Source organism: Trematosphaeria pertusa (assembly GCF_010094035.1).
Source record: "Trematosphaeria pertusa strain CBS 122368 unplaced genomic scaffold BU26scaffold_4, whole genome shotgun sequence".
In the NCBI taxonomy this organism is placed as follows: Eukaryota; Fungi; Ascomycota; class Dothideomycetes; order Pleosporales; family Trematosphaeriaceae; genus Trematosphaeria; species Trematosphaeria pertusa.
This window is the reverse complement of record NW_022987215.1, coordinates 162350-180245: the sequence shown is the minus strand read 5'-3', so window position 1 is coordinate 180245 and position 17896 is coordinate 162350. Positions and strand designations below refer to the sequence as shown.

Sequence of the window (17896 nt, the reverse complement as noted above, 5' to 3'; positions counted from 1 at the left end):
GAAACCAGCCAGGGCACCGAAGGACAAACCTTCGAAGCCGCGGATGCTTTTTTCGCTGCCGCCACGGACACCAATCGAGATACCGAAGGGAAATAGGTGCATTTGGCTGATCGTTAGTTCTACGTGAGGCTGTAAGGAGACGCCTTCTGTATAATAGTCATATTGAGATGTCGTGCATTCGTCTCTTAACATTTACGTTTGGTTCAGATTTGCCTCTCCTCTTTCTGTCCGTATTGGATGAAGATTTAGTTGGTGTTCTTGTTGTGGCTTCAGTGGTGTCTGTCCGGCGGTATCTGGAGTCCTTTGGACAGTTTCGGTCATTTTGAAGGGAGCGACTGCTCTATGATTAGGTGTTGCAACGTAAGCTGACTGGATCGGTACTTCATCTTGTCCTGCTTTAACTGCTGCGGTAGAACATAGTAGGGTCTTTTATCGCCTTGCACCGCCCGCTGACGGCGACGCTATGAAGAGCTAAATACCTGAAGAGTAAGCAAGCACGGAGGTGCGGTAAGCCCGTGATTCTGCCTTCTACAACATCACGTTCTACTGGAAGTCTCACCACCTGAGCGGTAACCACATCAATGACGATTGCGCGTCGATTTCCTCCCATTATAAGCTAAGCATCTGAGAAATTGGAGCTACGAGGCTTAATCCTTTTCCTCCTTTAGTCTTAGCGGAACTAAAGGCAAAAGCCTTTCAAGTAGCTAACGAGGTCTAAAATTTGGATTCTAGTCCTGCCATGGGAAGCGTCCTCAGTCGTCCTCATCGCCCGCTGTCATCGCCTGCGGCTCCACGGCCTGTTTCCCAGCGTCGCCCATTTTCCTAACTAGCACTCGTCGGCAATGCAACGTTCGCCATCGCAGTGCATAACTTGGCACTACAACATTGGCCTTTGCAGGAATAGATGTAAGGAGCTGGGCACCCAATCCCCGGCACAGGGTCCTGGCTCGTGGTTAGCAATGCGGGATGCGGGAAGTTAGGGACAGGAGGCAACAAGCTCACAATGCAAACGTCAGCCGCTACATGCGTGGCAGTGAGGGTCGCAAGCGCGAGAGCAACCGTCTTGACCCGCATGTTGGTTTGTAGTCGAAAACTGAACGTGTGAAGCGTCTGGTTGATACGGTCGAGAGCTTGTGGGTGGGACGAGCAATAATAATTGATTGATAGGAAAGAACGATTTAAAAGAAAAAGGTAATAACCAAGGCAACCTAGCTGTCGAGAGCAGAGCCATTCTATGGCTTTATACACGCTGGCAGGCCACAAATGTAAATCGGGCGATTGGATTTCTCCTCGTTGCTGCTCTTTCGAACCATGTTGCGAGCGAGGCTAGTCGTGCACCATGATGAGCCATATTTTCCGTGTTCGTGCGAGAGCGGTCAGCTAAAAATATGTTATTCCGAAGTTCGCTAACCTACCGGTATGCCTGTTGCACTCACAAACTAACCGCGGTCTTAGAGGCAGGGGACTTACTAACATCAAACACACGCACTACCGAGGTTCACACCCTTCGACCCGCACTTAGCTTTTATTGCTCTTTATTATTGTCGAGCTTTGGATCCCCTTTAAATTAGCGTTCTTCGCGCATTTGGGCGGAAGCGAATACACTGTTAATGATCGACAAAGCTTACTGGCAGGCTCATCAGCGCGTTTGGAGAAAAGGGTTAGGTTAATTAGGGAAGAACTTCAATATTATAGCCTTAACTACTTATTAGAAAAGCTAAGTGCGCTCACCTATTTACTTGTCTAGGTTGCTACCTAGATCTGTTAGCTAGAGCGCTCTAAGCACTTAGCAACATCTCCTGTTAGTATTTGGAGGACGGAGGGATCACGCTAGTCAAACTCAGCATCGTAGCCTTCCTCTTCGGACTCAGCATCGTAGCCTTCCTCGTCGGACTCAGCATCGTCGTCCTCCTCGTCGGACTCAGTATCGTCGTCCTCCTCGTCAGACTCAGTATCCTCATCCTCCTCGTCGGACTCAGTATCGTCGTCCTCGTCGTCGTTCTCATATATTGAATCGTCGGAGTCGGACGCCCAAAAGTCGTCAAAGGACATCCAATAAGACCAAACGGGTCCCCACTCCCCTTCATCAGCATCCTCGTCTAGCAGGAACTGTTCCCACCAGGCAGGATTCGCCCAATACGGTTTCCACTGCCTATGTTCCTCTATGGTCATGGAACGACTCTGCTGCCCCACCTGCATGCAGATTACACGACAACAGTAAGGACACAGGATCTCTCCATGGTTGAAGAAGTCCATCCAATCCTGCAGACACTCGAGGTGGTAGCCGTGCTTGCAGACGTCCAGTTTGAAGCACGGGTGTTCATCGTATCCAAGCCGGCAGATGTAACACACGTCATCTGGCTCAGAGCTAGGATGCGTGTGGGAGCGAGCATCAGCCTTCTGATGATGATGCTCGACTACCCACTCCGGCCGTCCCAATGTTGGAACATCCAGGATCTGGGTCTCGAAATCAGAAAAGCTGTCCTCAGGCCCTGTGTATTTGTCATCCGGATGCTGCTCATCTTCGATGTAGAGTTTCGAGTGGTCACAGTAGAGGAAATGCGGGTGAAAGAGCACGAAAGAATTCCCTAAGAGACGGCCGCTTGCGAAGGCAGCGCGATTTGGGATACCGGTCACTGGAGTGACGACACCTTCTAGGTTAAAGGTCTTGCCGAGGATGTCCCTGACCTTCCCAGTCGGGTCAATATCGGGATGCAGAGCAGCGCGCATGACCCACTGGTACACGAAGAACTCGATATGTTCACGTTGCTGAAACCGCAGGATGGTTGGGAGAACGAAGCGAATCATCCATTGCCAATTGCCCTGGAACTGCAGCTTAGACAGAGCCCACCGGATATGCAGAGGCACAGAGGAATTGGGGTTCTCAACCATTTGTGAGTACTTCTTGATGGTGACCCGTAGACCTTTTTTAACGGCTTTCGTTTGCGGCGCTGGCTTATCCTCCACTCCTTGCGTGTAAGACTCGGCAGCATTGAATGCAATGCGCAGGAACCACATTACAGTGCGGTTGATACCTTGCTCGTCGAAGTCAGCGCGCTGATCTTCCTCACTCGGTACGAACTCCTTCAACATACGGGTCAGATCAGGCCACGCGCCGGCCCCGCCAGCTGATCGTAGCTCACGTTGCTCGCAGTAGTTAGAATTGGTATTGGACTTATCCTCTGCATAAACAGGCTGCACCCCCGCCAATGGCTTCAAGGCATTCTGCACCTCGCAATCCATGTCTGGATGCAGCCCGCAGCTCAGAATCCAGTCCTTCGCCTCTGACCGCCACTGCCTAATTTGATCTTCAGTCAGATTCTCAAACCAGTTCTCAGGATCGTAAACGTCCGAACTTGCTACGATAAACAGATAGATATCATTCAAGTCGGTGCCGACGATGAAATCATGCATGGAAATGGGAAGATCATGGTGCCCGTAGAAGTTAAGATGCGCCATATAGGGACGCCCAGGTGCACGCGTGTACGAATGCAGTTCACGGTAGGAGTCGTAGTACACGTCCATTTGCACGTCGAGCACGAACTGGGCGAGTGCGTTCAACGCCTTGCTCAGGTTGACTTTGGAGTCTTTGTACTGCGAGACGATCTTGCCAAGGCAATGGAACGGTTGCGCTATGAAGCGCGACCAATCTGTGCGCGAGAAATGGACGGCATTGCGCGGGTTTGATCGGGAGCTCATCTTTGCGGGCGGTGGGAGGTCGTACTGTGGCGAGTAAGCGGGCATGGTGAGTACTTTTGGCGTGTGCCTGGTTCTGTGATGCTGAGCGAATTGGGTGGGGCGTCGTCTTATATGAGTTAGTCGGCTCCATTGTGCATGTATGGCTCCCCGTAGATATACTCTAATCGAGTGGAAGTCAATATAAGTCGTGACATAATGTCGGCATTGTGTATGCCCGCACTTCTCCACTGGGAGACGTTAACGGAGTATCTACGAGATGATGTCTATAAGCTGATAAGTTATCTATACTTACAATAGGCTCCTGCATGTTGAGGTCGAGAGTTGGACGTTAGACGGGAAAACGAGGTCGAAACGCTGAGTTACTTGTTAGATCCACTAAGAGACAGTAGAGAAGCTTAGAGTACGGTTGCGGCAAGATGAAAATCAGTTCGTGATACGATGATTGGAGTCATGCTAGATGGAGCGACGTACGCCGCGATCCCGGCTTGTATTTATACCTTCCAGTCTGTATGACAGTCATTCAGCTGGCTTCTTCAAACACTTGATTTGCCCGGAGAGGACAAATGCGGCGTCCAATAGAGACGGCAGCCTCGTCTGCTGTACCACAATAGACGCCCGTGGTGAAATGAGCTTTTATCCGAGACCGCAGTGTTGGCTTATAGAGTCGGTGTGCATGCCTCATCCAGCAAGCTCGTACGCTCGCTTGATCTGTCATACAGGTTGTTGAGGAGGTTGTGCATTAGTTGCGTCTTCTCTATTCGTCTCACTGATTCACTCGACAATGGGTGTGCGCGGCAAGATGCTGTGTGATGTAGTAGTCCTTCTTAGATTGGTTAATAGTCGACTGCAGGCATGAGGCACAAGATAGAGAGCGGTATGTCAGTTCTTACTGGCTGGCAAGCGACGGGCGATGCGAGTGCCAAAACGTAATTGTTGAAGGGTGATATCAAGGTTACTAGGGTAAGTAGTGGTAGGGTGGCGGTGGTAATCACAGCTGACTCTAATCGCGGCCTCGCATTGGGGCACGGAAGAGTTGCCCACCGATGCAAACCATCCGCTTAATAGCCGGAAAGGCCTGAACCGTTTTGCCTCATTCCATACCGTGCGTGAACCATGCCGCGTTCTTCAAGACTTACCTACCCTGCAATACTTTAGGTGGGTTGACCGCAACAAATGATAACAGCGAGCGTTTAGACGAAATTGATGCTCTGTTATGGACATGATCGAGAAGTGGAGAAGGGAGAACATGGGCAGCGGAAAGTGCCTGAATTGAATGCTAGCATGTCGACACAGAATTTATACCAGGCCCAACTATCCATGTCCGAATAGTCCCATTGCGGGGTAGGCTGAAGTGCGATGTACTTCATACAAGTTTGGAGCAGACTCGGAAGTGGTGATACGATGACTTTTCACTCCACCTGCGCCCACTGACATGTCATCTCTCCAAATCCGCTTGGGACGGTATTTGAAAGGATGCTCTATTGTAGGCAGCCTCTAGGCTGGTTTAGTAGCCTGGGCGCCTAAATCCTTCTGTCCGTCCTGTTACATCCTAATAGCAGAACCTATTAGCTTGGGTGAGAGAGGCATCCGAATTGAAACTTACCGATCTAGAGGAGTTAAACCCAGTAGACGCATTCCGTTGTTGATGACAGACTTTGCCGCGTCGTAAAGGGCCAGCCGAGCCTTCATGAGTTCTCGCTCGCTCCCAACCACTTGCAACACATCATAGCTACTATTAATGGCATGTGTCAGGCGGAAAAGATATGTCAAGACAGTAGTAGGCTCCAGTGTTTTCAGAGTGTTTTGAATGGTGTCGGGGAACTGGGCGATGAGTCGAACGACCTTGATTGCATGAGGTTCAACTAAAAGGTCGAGATTTGCTGATTCGATCTCTGAGGTTGGAACAGCCGCTTTGAGCAAGATCGAACAGAGTCGAGCATGGGAATATTGAAGGTAAGGGCCAGTGTCTCCTTCGAAAGACGTCATTGTGTCGATGTTGAAACGATAGTTGTTGATTCTAGATCTCGTCAGACATACTGCTTCCACGGATCTTTGAGGCAATGTTGTGGAACGAATGAATCATACCGTTTTCCGCTCATATCCTGGACCATGACACTGCTGATACCAAGAATGTCGGCAGTTCTTTCAGGGTCTGACACTTGAGCATATTTGGTCTCGTTCTTCCTCATTACTTCATGCATCTTTTCGCCAACGTCCCTCAACACATCGTCCAGAAACACGACTGTTCCCCTCCGGGTACTCATTCCCAGTACTAGACCAAAACTGACGTGAGCGATCCGAGAACGCAGGTCCTCGTTGCCAGTTAATTCGATGAGTTTGAACAATTGCTTGAGGTGCAGCTCCTGATCGGTAGCGACGACATATATCATCTGATCGAATTCGTAGCGGTCATTCCGTTCGAACAATGCGCCGACATCGCGGGTGAGATAAAGGCTGGTACCGTCCGTTTTGCGTATCAGGGCTTTTCCGAGAGCTTTGCCTGCCTTGCCGGGAACATGTTTGGAGAAGTCTACGATTGCGGCCCCTTGTGACTCTTCTACTAGTCCCTTACTCTCTAATTGCTTCTGCGCAATCTTCATGCTCTCTTCTCGGACAAGGCTCTCGCCTGCGTACTCATCGAAATGGATGTTCAGCCGAGTATACGACTTTTTGTATCTCTGTATGCTGAGTTCCCGGAACTTCTTCCACATGCTTATGGCGCCTGGATCGTTGTTGCACATGGCTTTGAAATACTCTCGGGCTTGTTCGTCTAGACATTCATTCCTGAGTTTTGAGGTGTCTTTGTCGTCTTTCTCCAATTGTTCAATCTCTTTTCGTTCATCGGCAAGCAGCGAGTTGATCTTGACGTATATCTGGTACAGATGATGGATTGGGTCTTCTTCCAGGGCCGTATCGTCTCCAAACATCTTGAAGCCCAACGCCAACAACCCATATTGTTTGCCCCAATCACCGAGATAGTTCAAGCGCACAACATCCCACCCCGCGCCCTTATAGAGGTTGGCGAGAAAGCCTCCAATGATGGTACTTCGTAGATGGCCTTGGTGGAAAGGTTTTGCGATGTTGGGCGACGAGAACTCTATAACGATGCGTTTCCGGCCTTTTGAGGCGTCGCTAGCATCCTTCAACCCGAGCAGAGGATTGCTGCCCCACTCATTTCGATTCCGAAGAACAGCTGGTAGGACTCTCTTAACGAGTGCGGCAGGTTTCAAGTAGAAGCGGATAAAGGGTCCGTCAACGACGGGCTTGGAAACTAGTGTGGACTCCGGAAACTAAAGAGTTAGTCAGCGGAAACTATAAGCGCTTAATAGGTTCGAGCGCCGGAGATCGCCTTACCTCGTCAGCCCAACGACTCGCGAGCATATCAGGTCTCTCTCCTTTGATCCTCAAAGCTGGCACTGGAAGCAGAAGATCACCTTTGTCTAAGGTTGTCGTTCGTTGTAGTAGAGGGTAGATAGTCTTAGGCTGGACGCCCGTTACCTCTGAAAGGCCATTGGCGAGGTGGATGCGATAGACATCGAAAGGATTCATGGATGGGAAGCATTCTGAGATATCAGGTTGTTGGACGTGAAGCTTCTGCAGGGGTGCCTGAAGCGATTCGTCCATGGTCGTCATGAGCCTTGGCCGGCTGGCATTACAAAGACGACAGGTGAGATAGACGACGGAAATCCAGGAGATGGAGAATTGTCTCGAGAACGGATCAGCGCCCATGTGGCAGAAGAAGTAGCTGTTGTCGTTTGCAGGAATGACTCATAGTGGGGGTCGTACATGGCGGGCTTCACGTTCATGACGTAAGCTGAAGGTAAGCAGCCCTATGAAGGGTTTAATTTCGCTACCCGCTCTCGCAACTTTCTGTACCGGCTTCCTAAGAGCACTTAAAGATTCTGTGGTGCTGAATGAATTGGGTGGGGCGTCGTCTTATAGATTAGTGAGTCCGCTCCATTGTGGATGGATCGCTCCTATAGACGTACTCTATTCGAGTGGAAGTCGATATAAGTCGCGACAATGATGTTGGCGTTGTGTATGACCGCACTTCTCCACTGGGGCACGAGATCACACACTAGGTAGACAAGATGCATGCATTCTAGCATGCGGGAATCTCCATTCAAGATCAATGTATCATGTTACGCCACTGTCGAAGAGAAGAAAGACAGCTACTTAGAAGATAAAAAAGTACATCAAGACCGTAAACAAGGAACACGGTGACATGTGCATGCGCAGAAACTTTCGCATATCAAGCGTAGTATATTGGAAGCGAACGTATGTGCGATAGACCGAACTGAACATGTTCGTCGGCATATTTGACCTCGGTTATACAAGTCCCAGTCGTTTACCAGTCCCAACCCTTACCCTCTTTTGCTTTTCTTCACTACACCACCGCATCCATCCTCATAAAAGCCACATCTCCCCTTCCCTAATCCTCGTTCTATCCACTAACAATGCTGCGTCTCTACATCCTACATTAGCACTCACCCTCACTCTCCCCATCTCCTCTCGTCCCAGTGGTCAAATACTCACCGCACGTCGTAAACGCCGCACTCTGACACGCACTAACAGGCGTCGTCTGATTCGGCAGCGGATCCCCACACTTATCCAGTCCCTCAGCATACGCGCACTCTCCCCACGCCGTCTCGTTCGCACATCCGGCTTTGGGCTGGCAGGCAAACGCGGGCGGGTCGCCGCCGCAGGTCCAGCGCTTGGTGAGGGTGGAAAGGGGCGTCGCCGCGGCGAGGCTGGCGAGGAGGAGGGGTGTGAGGAGATGCATAATCGTGTAGTTTGAAGAGTAGCGAGGTGTGATAAGTAAGCAGAATGGGGATGAAGGATGAAAACAGAACCAGGCAGGCAGGTATCGCTCGATGATCTCGAATCCTGCGACCATTATCCCACGCTTTTTATACCCGTCTTCTGCTCTGCAAAACGCTTTCTTCTTCCTAGGACGTAACGTCATTCCGTCGTACAAACTTCCATGATTCCAGCGAGCCCAGCCCCGAAGCTCGGGCATCGTAAATGTTGAAGATGCTAGTGTTCGTGATATTAGCCGACTTCTTTGCTGCGGCTTAGATTGAAATATCTGCAAGTCCAGGGAAGCGCAACGCCATTTCTAGATTTTGAGCGGGCAGCTTACTGGGAATCAGCGGGGCGATCGACAATGCGATCTGCAACGGGATCGGCAGTTGCCCCTGGAATACGAACGGCCTTGGTGATTCAGGCCTATACCAGTAGAGATGGGGTAGGACTACGGGACCCGTTTGCCGTCTACTGGACAGGAAGTCTGGCATTTTCGGGTTATTCAGCCCGCCGGGTCGCAGAAGAATAGACTTCGGGTTCAATTTGCCGTCCGTGACGTCAACCGACTCCGTAAATAAGGGCGGTGCGGTAATTCATGTCAGAAAGGAGTACGTCGGGCATGGATTTGAATTACCACTATTATTTTTGACTCGTCTACCTAGCGAGGAATCACCACTACCATTAATTACTGCTACCATCCACCGCAGGCTACCTGCACTCTGCATCCGAGACGAACCATGGATCTCGCCCCAGCAACGACGGTCTTGCTGGGGTATATATGTTGACAAGTTCGAGTGGCGGTAGCGCAAGGTGGTGGTAGGCCGGAAAACATCCAACTCTTATACACAAGTGAAAGATCCCGTGGGCAACCCAACTCCGCTTCATGCAGGGGTATCGATGCTTTGGACAAAACCGAAAGCCGTGCACCGTTTAGAATGAATCCTTCTCGCCGTTTTTTTTTCTCAGATCTGCATGCCGAGACGGACTGTCGAAATGAAAAGAGGTCGGCGTGTGAGGCCGTCGGTAGTCGCGAGGCAAAGGGAGAGAAGACTAGAAGAGACGCTGTGATGGTTAGGACGAGCAAGGTTGTGACACAAACGACCCGTAGGTCTACTACTGGGAATGCCGCCCATACGAACGGCGTCCGGCCAGTTCCCTACTGCCAAACGGCTTGTCGTAAGTTCTACAAGGTCATAGATTGACCACTCGTGTATCGTCTTTCAAGAACTGGCGACGGTATTTGGCAATCTCCATGGCAATGCCATTGGGATCTTTGGTGTTTCTCTGGCGTAGTTCCTTCAAGACAGCTCGTAGTCCGTCGTTCCAGAGCTGCTTCTCCTGGGGCGTCTCCCCGGGGTTTGCGGTGCCGAGCTGTACTAAGAGCTTCTCACCTATGTGGAGTGTCCAAGTCAGTCTGCGTACAAGGGGTGAAAGCAAACAAACAGGATCTAAAGGCCGCTGGCGAATACGCACCGGTTAAACTCATTCCTCTAAAATGCTGGCCCGGGCAGTTGGGATCATTGCAAACGGCACCCGTCACCTCGATCGGACAGAGTTCTTTATCTGGGTCGATCTGATGACTATAAGTCATAGACAAGAAACCACCGGGAACCTCTTCGGGGAAGTTCGGATGGTAGCGGTACGACTTGAACAATCGGAGTGGACTCTCATAAGGCACGAACTTCGCAAGTTCGGCCTCGTCGTCCGCTGTCGACATCTCCGCAAGTCAGCGGAGCTTTTAAAAACGAAGAATACGTACTAGTTTCTCAGCCATGAGTTCCCCCACCGGCACGGTTTCGGACTGTAACTCGGGTGCTAAATCGTCAGCGACAGGTACAGATTGCTCTGGGCCGGTATTGAAAGGGGTGAACTCGTCGTTCGTGTTCTCCGCAGCCGATTGGGGGCCGGAATCAAAATCTTCAGACTCATCAGAAGATGGTGTGGAGATATTCATAGCGCCTTCCTCAGCATCTCCATGTTGAACAGTCGCTTCTAAGCTCGCATCCGCCTCGTGGGGTTCGTCGTCGAGTATTGGCTCGTCAAAATCGGGCGGTTCGTAAACCTCCTCATCCTCATGGGTCGACATGGATGATGAAGTGGAGGAGCCGGGGGAGCCGAAAATTTGTGCATATTGGGTTTGCGCTTCCGTTGCGGGCTCGGTCAATATCGCAGGCTGCTCAGGCTCGTACTCCTCTTCGTCTGGGGATTCTGACATTGCGACCTCGCCGTCCTCCGAAGGAGAGTTAGCGCCTAATTGCGAGGTCGCGGACACCCTCTGCTCATCAATGACAGGCTCGGTGTGGGCGGGTGCAGGAGAATAGAAATCCTCATCGTCGTCAATGGGTGTGGCAGACTCCTGCAGACCCACGGCTTTTGGGGTTTCCCCATCCATAGCCTCCGTCGTAACGGTACGTTGAGCAACGTCTGGCTGAGGCATGTCTGGCGCAGCCGCCGGTGAATAGGGTAGCTCGTCTGATTTGTTCTCTGGGATTAAGTCTTGCTGACGCGTAGATTGTCGAGGGGAGTCCACCAGCGTCGCGGGTGGCTGAGAAACGGATGCGTGAAGCCCGGGGATTGCCACCTGTTGTATGGAGCTGATAACATCGTCAGGGTGTGAGAGACCCTGAACTGAGGTCTCGCGGTTGCTGGGAACTGCGGTAGGTTCGACCATTGTGGATTCCAGTGTGACGCGACCTTGAGCTTCGTCCTCAATACTGGCGGAGGATGGAGCGAGCACTTCCGGCGTCTGCGCACGTAGCTCAGCTTCGGCCTTCCGTTCCCGCACTATCTCATCTCTCTTAGCCTGGAGCTCTGCATGTGGCATCCCCTCGGTATCAATTCCAAGGCTCTCGAGCTCTCGGATAAGCCTCCCTTTGTCCTGCTTCATTCTCTCGTTGTGTGCAGTCAGCTGCTCCATCTCTTCCGCAAGCTGAGCCATCCTGGCGGCGTTATTCGCAATCTCGGCTTCCAGGGCTGGGAGCCCGGACTCAATTTCTGCTCGTCGCTGTCTCTTGGACTCTCGTGACAATGCCTGAATGACGCCACTTGATGCTGGAACTGGTGCATTTCCCTTGGGAGCCTTTTCTGGTTGAGCGGTGACCGGAGGTTCAGGCTGGGGCTGAGAGGCACTCGAACTTAGCGATTCCTGAGTCCCCGTTAGGGGTTTTGGGGAGGAGGGTGCAGCGGCCTCCATCCTCTTCTGCCTCTGTTCCCTCATCCTCTTCTGCAGCGCTAGCTTCATGGCCGCAAGTTCCTTCTCCTTCTTTGACAGTTCTGTTTCACGAGCCAGACTGGCCGGCGTCTGTGGGCCAGGAGTGCTAACAGCAGAAGACGGCAGCATTGCAGATGCGGATCGGAAAGGGAAGTCAGGAATCGATTGCACGGTTCGAAGATTTTGCTCTCCGTTGCGACTTATGGTTTGGGGAATAACAGCGGATGGTTTCGAGGCATGGCTATCGCTCAAATCCATTTCACTGCCCCCGGAGTCAGCGTCACTGATATATGGGGCGGTATCTACCGAATCCGAGGCAAGAGGCCGCTTGCTGGGGATTGCCGATGCAGCATTCTGGGCGGGAGTTGATGGTGCCTGAACGGCTGGAGCGGTAGAAGGGCTGTTCATAAATAGACCTGGGATGCCAGAAAACGCTGCCGCGGGTAAGGGCTGAGGCTTTGCAGAGCTCCCCGCGATGGGCGTGGATTGCGTAATTGCGGCTGGAGACGAAATGGTAGCTGGATTTGTAACCGCCCCAGTATTTGCCGACTTGGACGCGGGTGATGAGGGGTTCTTCTTGAGCGCTTCAAGACGCTGCCGAATTAGCTCGGTCTTCCTGGCTTTCTCTTCCTCAGAAATAGCCTGCCCTGCTTGGGTAACCGTCGGAGGCTCTGGGGCTTTGGCGGCCGCTGGTACTGCTGACGTCGCCGGAGGTGTTTTCTGCGGCGGAGTCGCCTTGGCTGAAGTCGCCTGCTTGGCCATCTTCGCAGCTTGTAGCCGTGCGATGTAGTCTTTGCGATCGACAGGTGACGGGGCGGACTTTGCGGGGGGGATCGCAGCAATGTTGATCTTAACAGAGGTGCTTGGCTTCGGCTGTGGAGTCTGTCCATTGCCAGTGAGCGAGGCCGATTGGCCCGAGGTGACGACTCCATTGCTTGGCCCAGACGGAGCCGCGTCCCTGGTCTTGGGCAGCGGTACAGGTTCAGGTTCTGATGGAAGATTCAGGCTGCGATAGAGATCCCTCAGAGGGCCGGAATCGAGGCCCTCCGCAGCCAGCGTATGATACCCCATATTGTTGCTGTGCAGCAGTCGAACGAACTGCTTTGCCTCCTCTCGCTGTTGGGGCATGGTATCGGGGCTTTTCAGACTATCTGTTCGTGGCTTCGCCTGCTCCGGTGGAGATTGGAACGTCTGGCCGGCCGCCGGTCGGTTAGGATCATAAGAATCCCGTTGATCGGCTTCGCGTTCACGATCAGGGCGTACGCTGCTCTGAGGCACTGAGCGAGGAGGTTCTGGATACGCTCGACCATTGCCCGCGGGAGAGCGAGACATGCGGTCTCCGTCGCTCACTTCACCCTCTTCCTTATCGCTATCCAACGTTTCTATAAGGCGGTCGATCGCTGCCGGCGGGCGTGACTGCGAGAGTTCGCCAGGCTGTATGGGAGGCGTATAGAAAGAGCCTGGTGACGCAACGTTCTGTAGAGGGGCTTGGGGGAATGGGGCAGGCGGAAAGTTCAGGCCGGGAAAAGGCGGCGGGGGAATGGGACCATTCTGCGTCAAGAACGGGAATTGAGTTTGCATGGCGTTCCACATTCCCATAGCCGGTAGGGGCGATGGTGGCCAGGCCGCTGCGGCTTGTCAGCGTACGGGTCGTAAAATTGAGGTTCGACAGAGGCTGAGGAATATCGATCCTGGAGCAGGGAAAATGAGGAGATGAGAGAGGATATTGGGCACGTACCCGGCGGGAACTGGGCTTGTTGGCCGTTCTGGCCATAGGACTGCATGTTCAGACCCGGTATATTCCACGGATTTGAGAAGGCATCAGCGGGAGGAGGCTGGTACTGGTCGGCCGAGCTACCTTGCTGATCATCCTGTGCAGGTTGCGCTATTTGCTGCTGTTGCTGCGGCGGGAAGGTAAGAGGCAGGCCGAACGGGGGCTGCCAGTTGGTTGCCATCTCGCAGCCGGTGCGCCGCGCGTGTCGAGAAAAGTTGAGGTCTACGCGTTAGTACCCGGGGGGCGACTGCTGCCAGTTCATGTGGCAGTAAATATATATGGCACAGCGCGAGGGGCAGAGCGCGCCGGTGAGATGGCTCGCGTTGGGAGGCGAGCGCGGTGTTGCTGTATTGACGGTGAAGCTTCAGGCTCGACCATCCATTTCACGAGGCGGAAGGAGCCGCTAGCGCAGTCACGTGTATTTTTTCGGGACGCGCCCAGGCGAGCCCGCGGCGTGCCGTTGCTAGGCGGCTCGAGCGCTGTGTCCATCCATGTAAACAAACCTCTGCGTCCCGCAGCGCCGCCTCCGCAATTGTAACCGCCTTCACTTCATCCTGCTTGTCGCATCCTTGTACATAGTAGTAGCCGGCGCTTTTGGCTTTCGACACTGTTGTTCTTTCCTTTTGATTTTCCTCCACACGATGCGCCTCGCGGCCGCAGGAAGGTAGACCCGTCGCACCTGCCCTCCGACCCGCACGTACAACACCATGAGCGCTCCTGCTCAGAACGGCCCACGATGGCGGAATAGCCCCTTCGCCCGGAACTCTGCCTCGCCATCTCCAGGGCCAGCTCCCGCCCTCCCGCGCTCCAAGTCCGCACTCATCTCGCCGCCGGCGGAACCACAACACACCATGGCCCACGCACGAAATCAGTCTCTCTCCCAGCTGAGCAGTCCTCCGATAGGGCGCAGCAGCTCGACTCGCCTACGCGCCAATTCGACTCGCAATGGCACGCCGGCCGGGACTTTTGCACCGCAATTCATCGCAGATGGCTCGCAGGACACGCCAGAAGTGCGCGGGATAGAGGGCGAGAACGACTTCTCCGGGAAGCGCTATGTCTGGCTGCGCGATCCGAAGACTGCCTTTGTTAGGGGCTGGGTAGTGCAGGAACAGCCGGAGGGGAAGCTGCTGGTCCAATGCGACGATGGTGCCCAGCATGAGGTCGACGCCGAGTCTGTCGACAAGGTCAATCCCGCCAAATTCGACAAGGCCGACGACATGGCAGAGCTCACGCACCTCAACGAGCCCTCAGTTATCCACAACTTGCATATGCGATACCAGGCTGATCTGATTTACGTAAGAGAAGCCTCTTCTCGCGCCAGGATACCGCAGCTGACCATCCATAGACATACTCAGGCCTTTTCTTAGTGACAGTGAACCCTTACTGTCCGCTCCCCATCTATTCGAGAGACTACATCAACATGTATCGAGGACGGAGCCGGGAGGAGACTAAGCCACATATTTTTGCAATGGCCGATGAGGCCTTCCGGAACCTGGTAGACGAAGGGGCTAATCAGAGCATTCTCGTGACGTGAGTGGTTCAGAAACCCGCAGCAAGCATGTACTGACGCATCATAGCGGAGAGTCAGGCGCGGGGAAAACAGAGAACACCAAGAAGGTCATCCAGTACCTCGCTGCAGTCGCCAGCTCAGATGCGCTCCGCGCAAAGTCCGGCGGCAAACAGCTCTCCAACCTGTCAGAGCAGATTCTCCGCGCGAATCCAATCCTCGAAGCATTCGGAAACGCCCAGACGGTCAGAAACAATAATTCCTCCCGTTTCGGCAAGTTCATTAGGATCGAATTCACCCGTACGGGGCAGATTGCCGGCGCATACATCGACTGGTATCTTCTTGAGAAGTCGAGAGTAGTGCGACTTAACTCCAACGAGCGCAACTACCATGTCTTCTACCAACTTCTCCGAGGCGCTGATCAAAAAATGAAGCGGGAGTTCCTGCTGGACGGCACGGATGTTGAGGATTTCGATTACACAAAGCATGGTAACGATGCCATCTCTGGAGTTTCAGATCGGGAGGAGTGGAATGCTTTGATTGAAGCTTTCCACGTCATGGGCTTCTCCGACAAGGAGCAAACCTCGATCCTAAGGACCATCGCCGCTGTGCTCCAGCTCGGAAACATCAAAGCCATCAGGGAGAGCCGTCGAGCAGATCAGGCCGCGTTCGACCCCGAAATTATTGAACATGCCCAGAAGGTTTGCCGGCTCCTCGGTATTCCCATGGAGGATTTCGTCAAAGCGCTTCTCCATCCGCGAGTGAAAGCCGGCCGAGAATGGGTCGAGAAAGTTCAGACTCCAGAGCAGGTCAATTTATCCGTTGATGCCCTAGCAAAGGGTATCTACGAGCGCGGCTTTGGTGACCTCGTCGACCGCATCAACCGTCAGTTGGACCGCACAGGATCAGGCAGCGACGACTCCCATTTTATCGGTGTTCTTGATATTGCAGGTTTCGAAATCTTCGAGGAGAACAGCTTCGAGCAACTATGCATCAACTATACAAACGAGAAGCTGCAGCAGTTCTTCAACCATCACATGTTCGTTCTCGAGCAGGAAGAATATGCCCGAGAACAGATTGAGTGGAAGTTCATCGACTTTGGACGCGATCTCCAGCCGACCATCGACCTAATCGAATTATCCAATCCTATCGGAATCTTCTCATGCTTAGACGAAGACTGCGTGATGCCCAAAGCCTCGGACAAGAGCTTTACTGAGAAGCTGCATTCGCTTTGGGATCGCAAGAGTACGAAGTACAAGCGTTCCCTCCTGACCCAAGGCTTCATGCTCACACACTATGCTGCCGAAGTAGAGTACTCTACTGAGGGATGGCTGGAGAAGAACAAGGATCCTTTGAACGACAACGTCACCCGCTTGCTAGCCGCCTCCACAGATAAGCACATCGCGAGTCTATTTGCAGACTGTGTCGACCCTGATGATGAGGTCGGTGGCCCTCGGAGCCGCGTGAAGAAAGGCCTCTTCCGTACTGTTGCTCAACGTCATAAGGAGCAACTCTCCTCTCTCATGACCCAACTCCATTCGACGCACCCTCACTTTGTTCGCTGTATACTTCCGAACCACAAGAAGCGACCGAAACAGTTCAGCGCTCCCCTGGTGCTCGACCAATTGCGCTGTAACGGTGTGCTTGAGGGTATCAGGATTGCGCGCACCGGTTTCCCTAACCGGCTTCCTTTCGTGGAATTTCGGCAGCGCTACGAAGTCCTTTGCAATGACATGCCGAAAGGATATCTTGAGGGTCAAGTGGCGGCGAAGATAATACTGGAGAAGCTCAACCTGGATAACGCCCTCTACCGTGTCGGTCTCACAAAGGTGTTCTTCAGAGCTGGCGTGCTCGCGGAACTGGAAGAACAGCGCGACGCTCTAATCAGAGACATCATCTCTCGCTTTCAATCTGCTGCTCGAGGCTTTGTTCAACGCCGCATCGCCCATAAGCGCCTCTACCGAGCCGAAGCCACCCGAATTATCCAGCGAAACTTCCAAGTATATCTTGATCTCCAATCGAACCCGTGGTGGAGGCTTTTTGTGCGCATGAGACCCATGCTGGGCGCTACTCGCCAAGCAGCGGAGGTCAAAAAGCGTGAGGAGATGATACAAAAGCTAGAAGAGAAAATGCAGCAGGAAGCCGCGGACAAACAGCGAGTCGAAGACGAGCGTCGGCGGGCGGAGATGGATATTCAACGCATCCAGAAAACTCTCGAGAGCGAGCGTGCTCTTGCGCTCGATAAGGAGGAGATCTTCAAGCGACTTCAGCTACGAGAGGCGGAGCTATCAGAGAAGCTCGCTGGTGCGCTTGAGGATCAAGACAAACTCGAGGACCAGCTCGATGACCTGATGGAAGCGAAGAAGAAAGCTGAAGATCAAGCTGAGCTCTGGCGAAACGAGCTGGAACAGGCCGGTCATATTATTGGTAACCTTGAGGGAGAGAAACGGGAACTCGAGGATCAGATCACGCATCTGGATCAACAACTCCAGGATCTTGAAAATGCGAGGTCCAAACGCAGCCAAGCGGAAGAGTCTTTGAGCCAAGAGGTGAAGATGCTGAAGAGCCATCTTGGCCTGAAGGAGCGGAAGCTTCAGGACCTGGAATCAAAACTTCTCAAGACCGACCAAGACTTGGACATAAAGCTCGCCGCATCGACTAAGGAGCTGCAGTTTTCCAAGAAGCAGATTAAAGAGCTTGTTGATGAAAACCGCCAGATCAGGCAGCAGATTGCCGATCTCTCCTCAACATCCACCAGCTACGAGGATCTCATTCGACGCAAAGAGAGCGAGTTGGCTATTCTCAAGACCGACCTCAAGAAGTACGAATCCGACCGCCAGATCTTTGACAGTGAGAAGCGAACCTTGGCATCGAAGCACGATGACCTGCAAAGTCGTCT

The 17896-nt window shown here is 52.9% G+C and overlaps 4 protein-coding genes across 4 annotated transcripts; all 4 read right to left on the bottom strand.

The window, feature by feature from the left end:
- Positions 1-1830: 1830 nt before the first annotated feature.
- BU26DRAFT_589875 (uncharacterized protein) lies at positions 1831-3744 on the bottom strand (the record flags this gene model as incomplete). The annotated part of the gene is made up of 1 exon (XM_033834742.1): positions 1831-3744. One exon carries the CDS (start codon positions 3742-3744, stop codon positions 1831-1833), a length of 1914 nt encoding a protein of 637 aa, XP_033686654.1.
- A 1554-nt stretch (positions 3745-5298) lies between these two features.
- BU26DRAFT_421125 (putative Arginyl-tRNA synthetase, cytoplasmic) lies at positions 5299-7323 on the bottom strand (the record flags this gene model as incomplete). Its single annotated transcript, XM_033823392.1, has 3 exons — positions 5299-5716; positions 5785-6989; positions 7054-7323. 3 exons carry the CDS (start codon positions 7321-7323, stop codon positions 5299-5301), a joined length of 1893 nt encoding a protein of 630 aa, XP_033686653.1.
- Positions 7324-8126: 803 nt separating this feature from the next.
- Positions 8127-8996, bottom strand: BU26DRAFT_602185 (uncharacterized protein; the record flags this gene model as incomplete). Its single annotated transcript, XM_033835327.1, has 3 exons — positions 8127-8167; positions 8236-8736; positions 8843-8996. The coding sequence occupies 3 exons, from the start codon at positions 8994-8996 to the stop codon at positions 8151-8153; spliced, it is 672 nt and encodes a 223-aa protein (XP_033686652.1). The 3' UTR covers positions 8127-8150.
- A 700-nt stretch (positions 8997-9696) lies between these two features.
- Positions 9697-13671, bottom strand: BU26DRAFT_502272 (uncharacterized protein; the record flags this gene model as incomplete). Its single annotated transcript, XM_033826625.1, has 4 exons — positions 9697-9896; positions 9928-10222; positions 10265-13344; positions 13455-13671. The coding sequence occupies 4 exons, from the start codon at positions 13669-13671 to the stop codon at positions 9697-9699; spliced, it is 3792 nt and encodes a 1263-aa protein (XP_033686651.1).
- Between the last annotated feature and the right edge of the window lie 4225 nt (positions 13672-17896).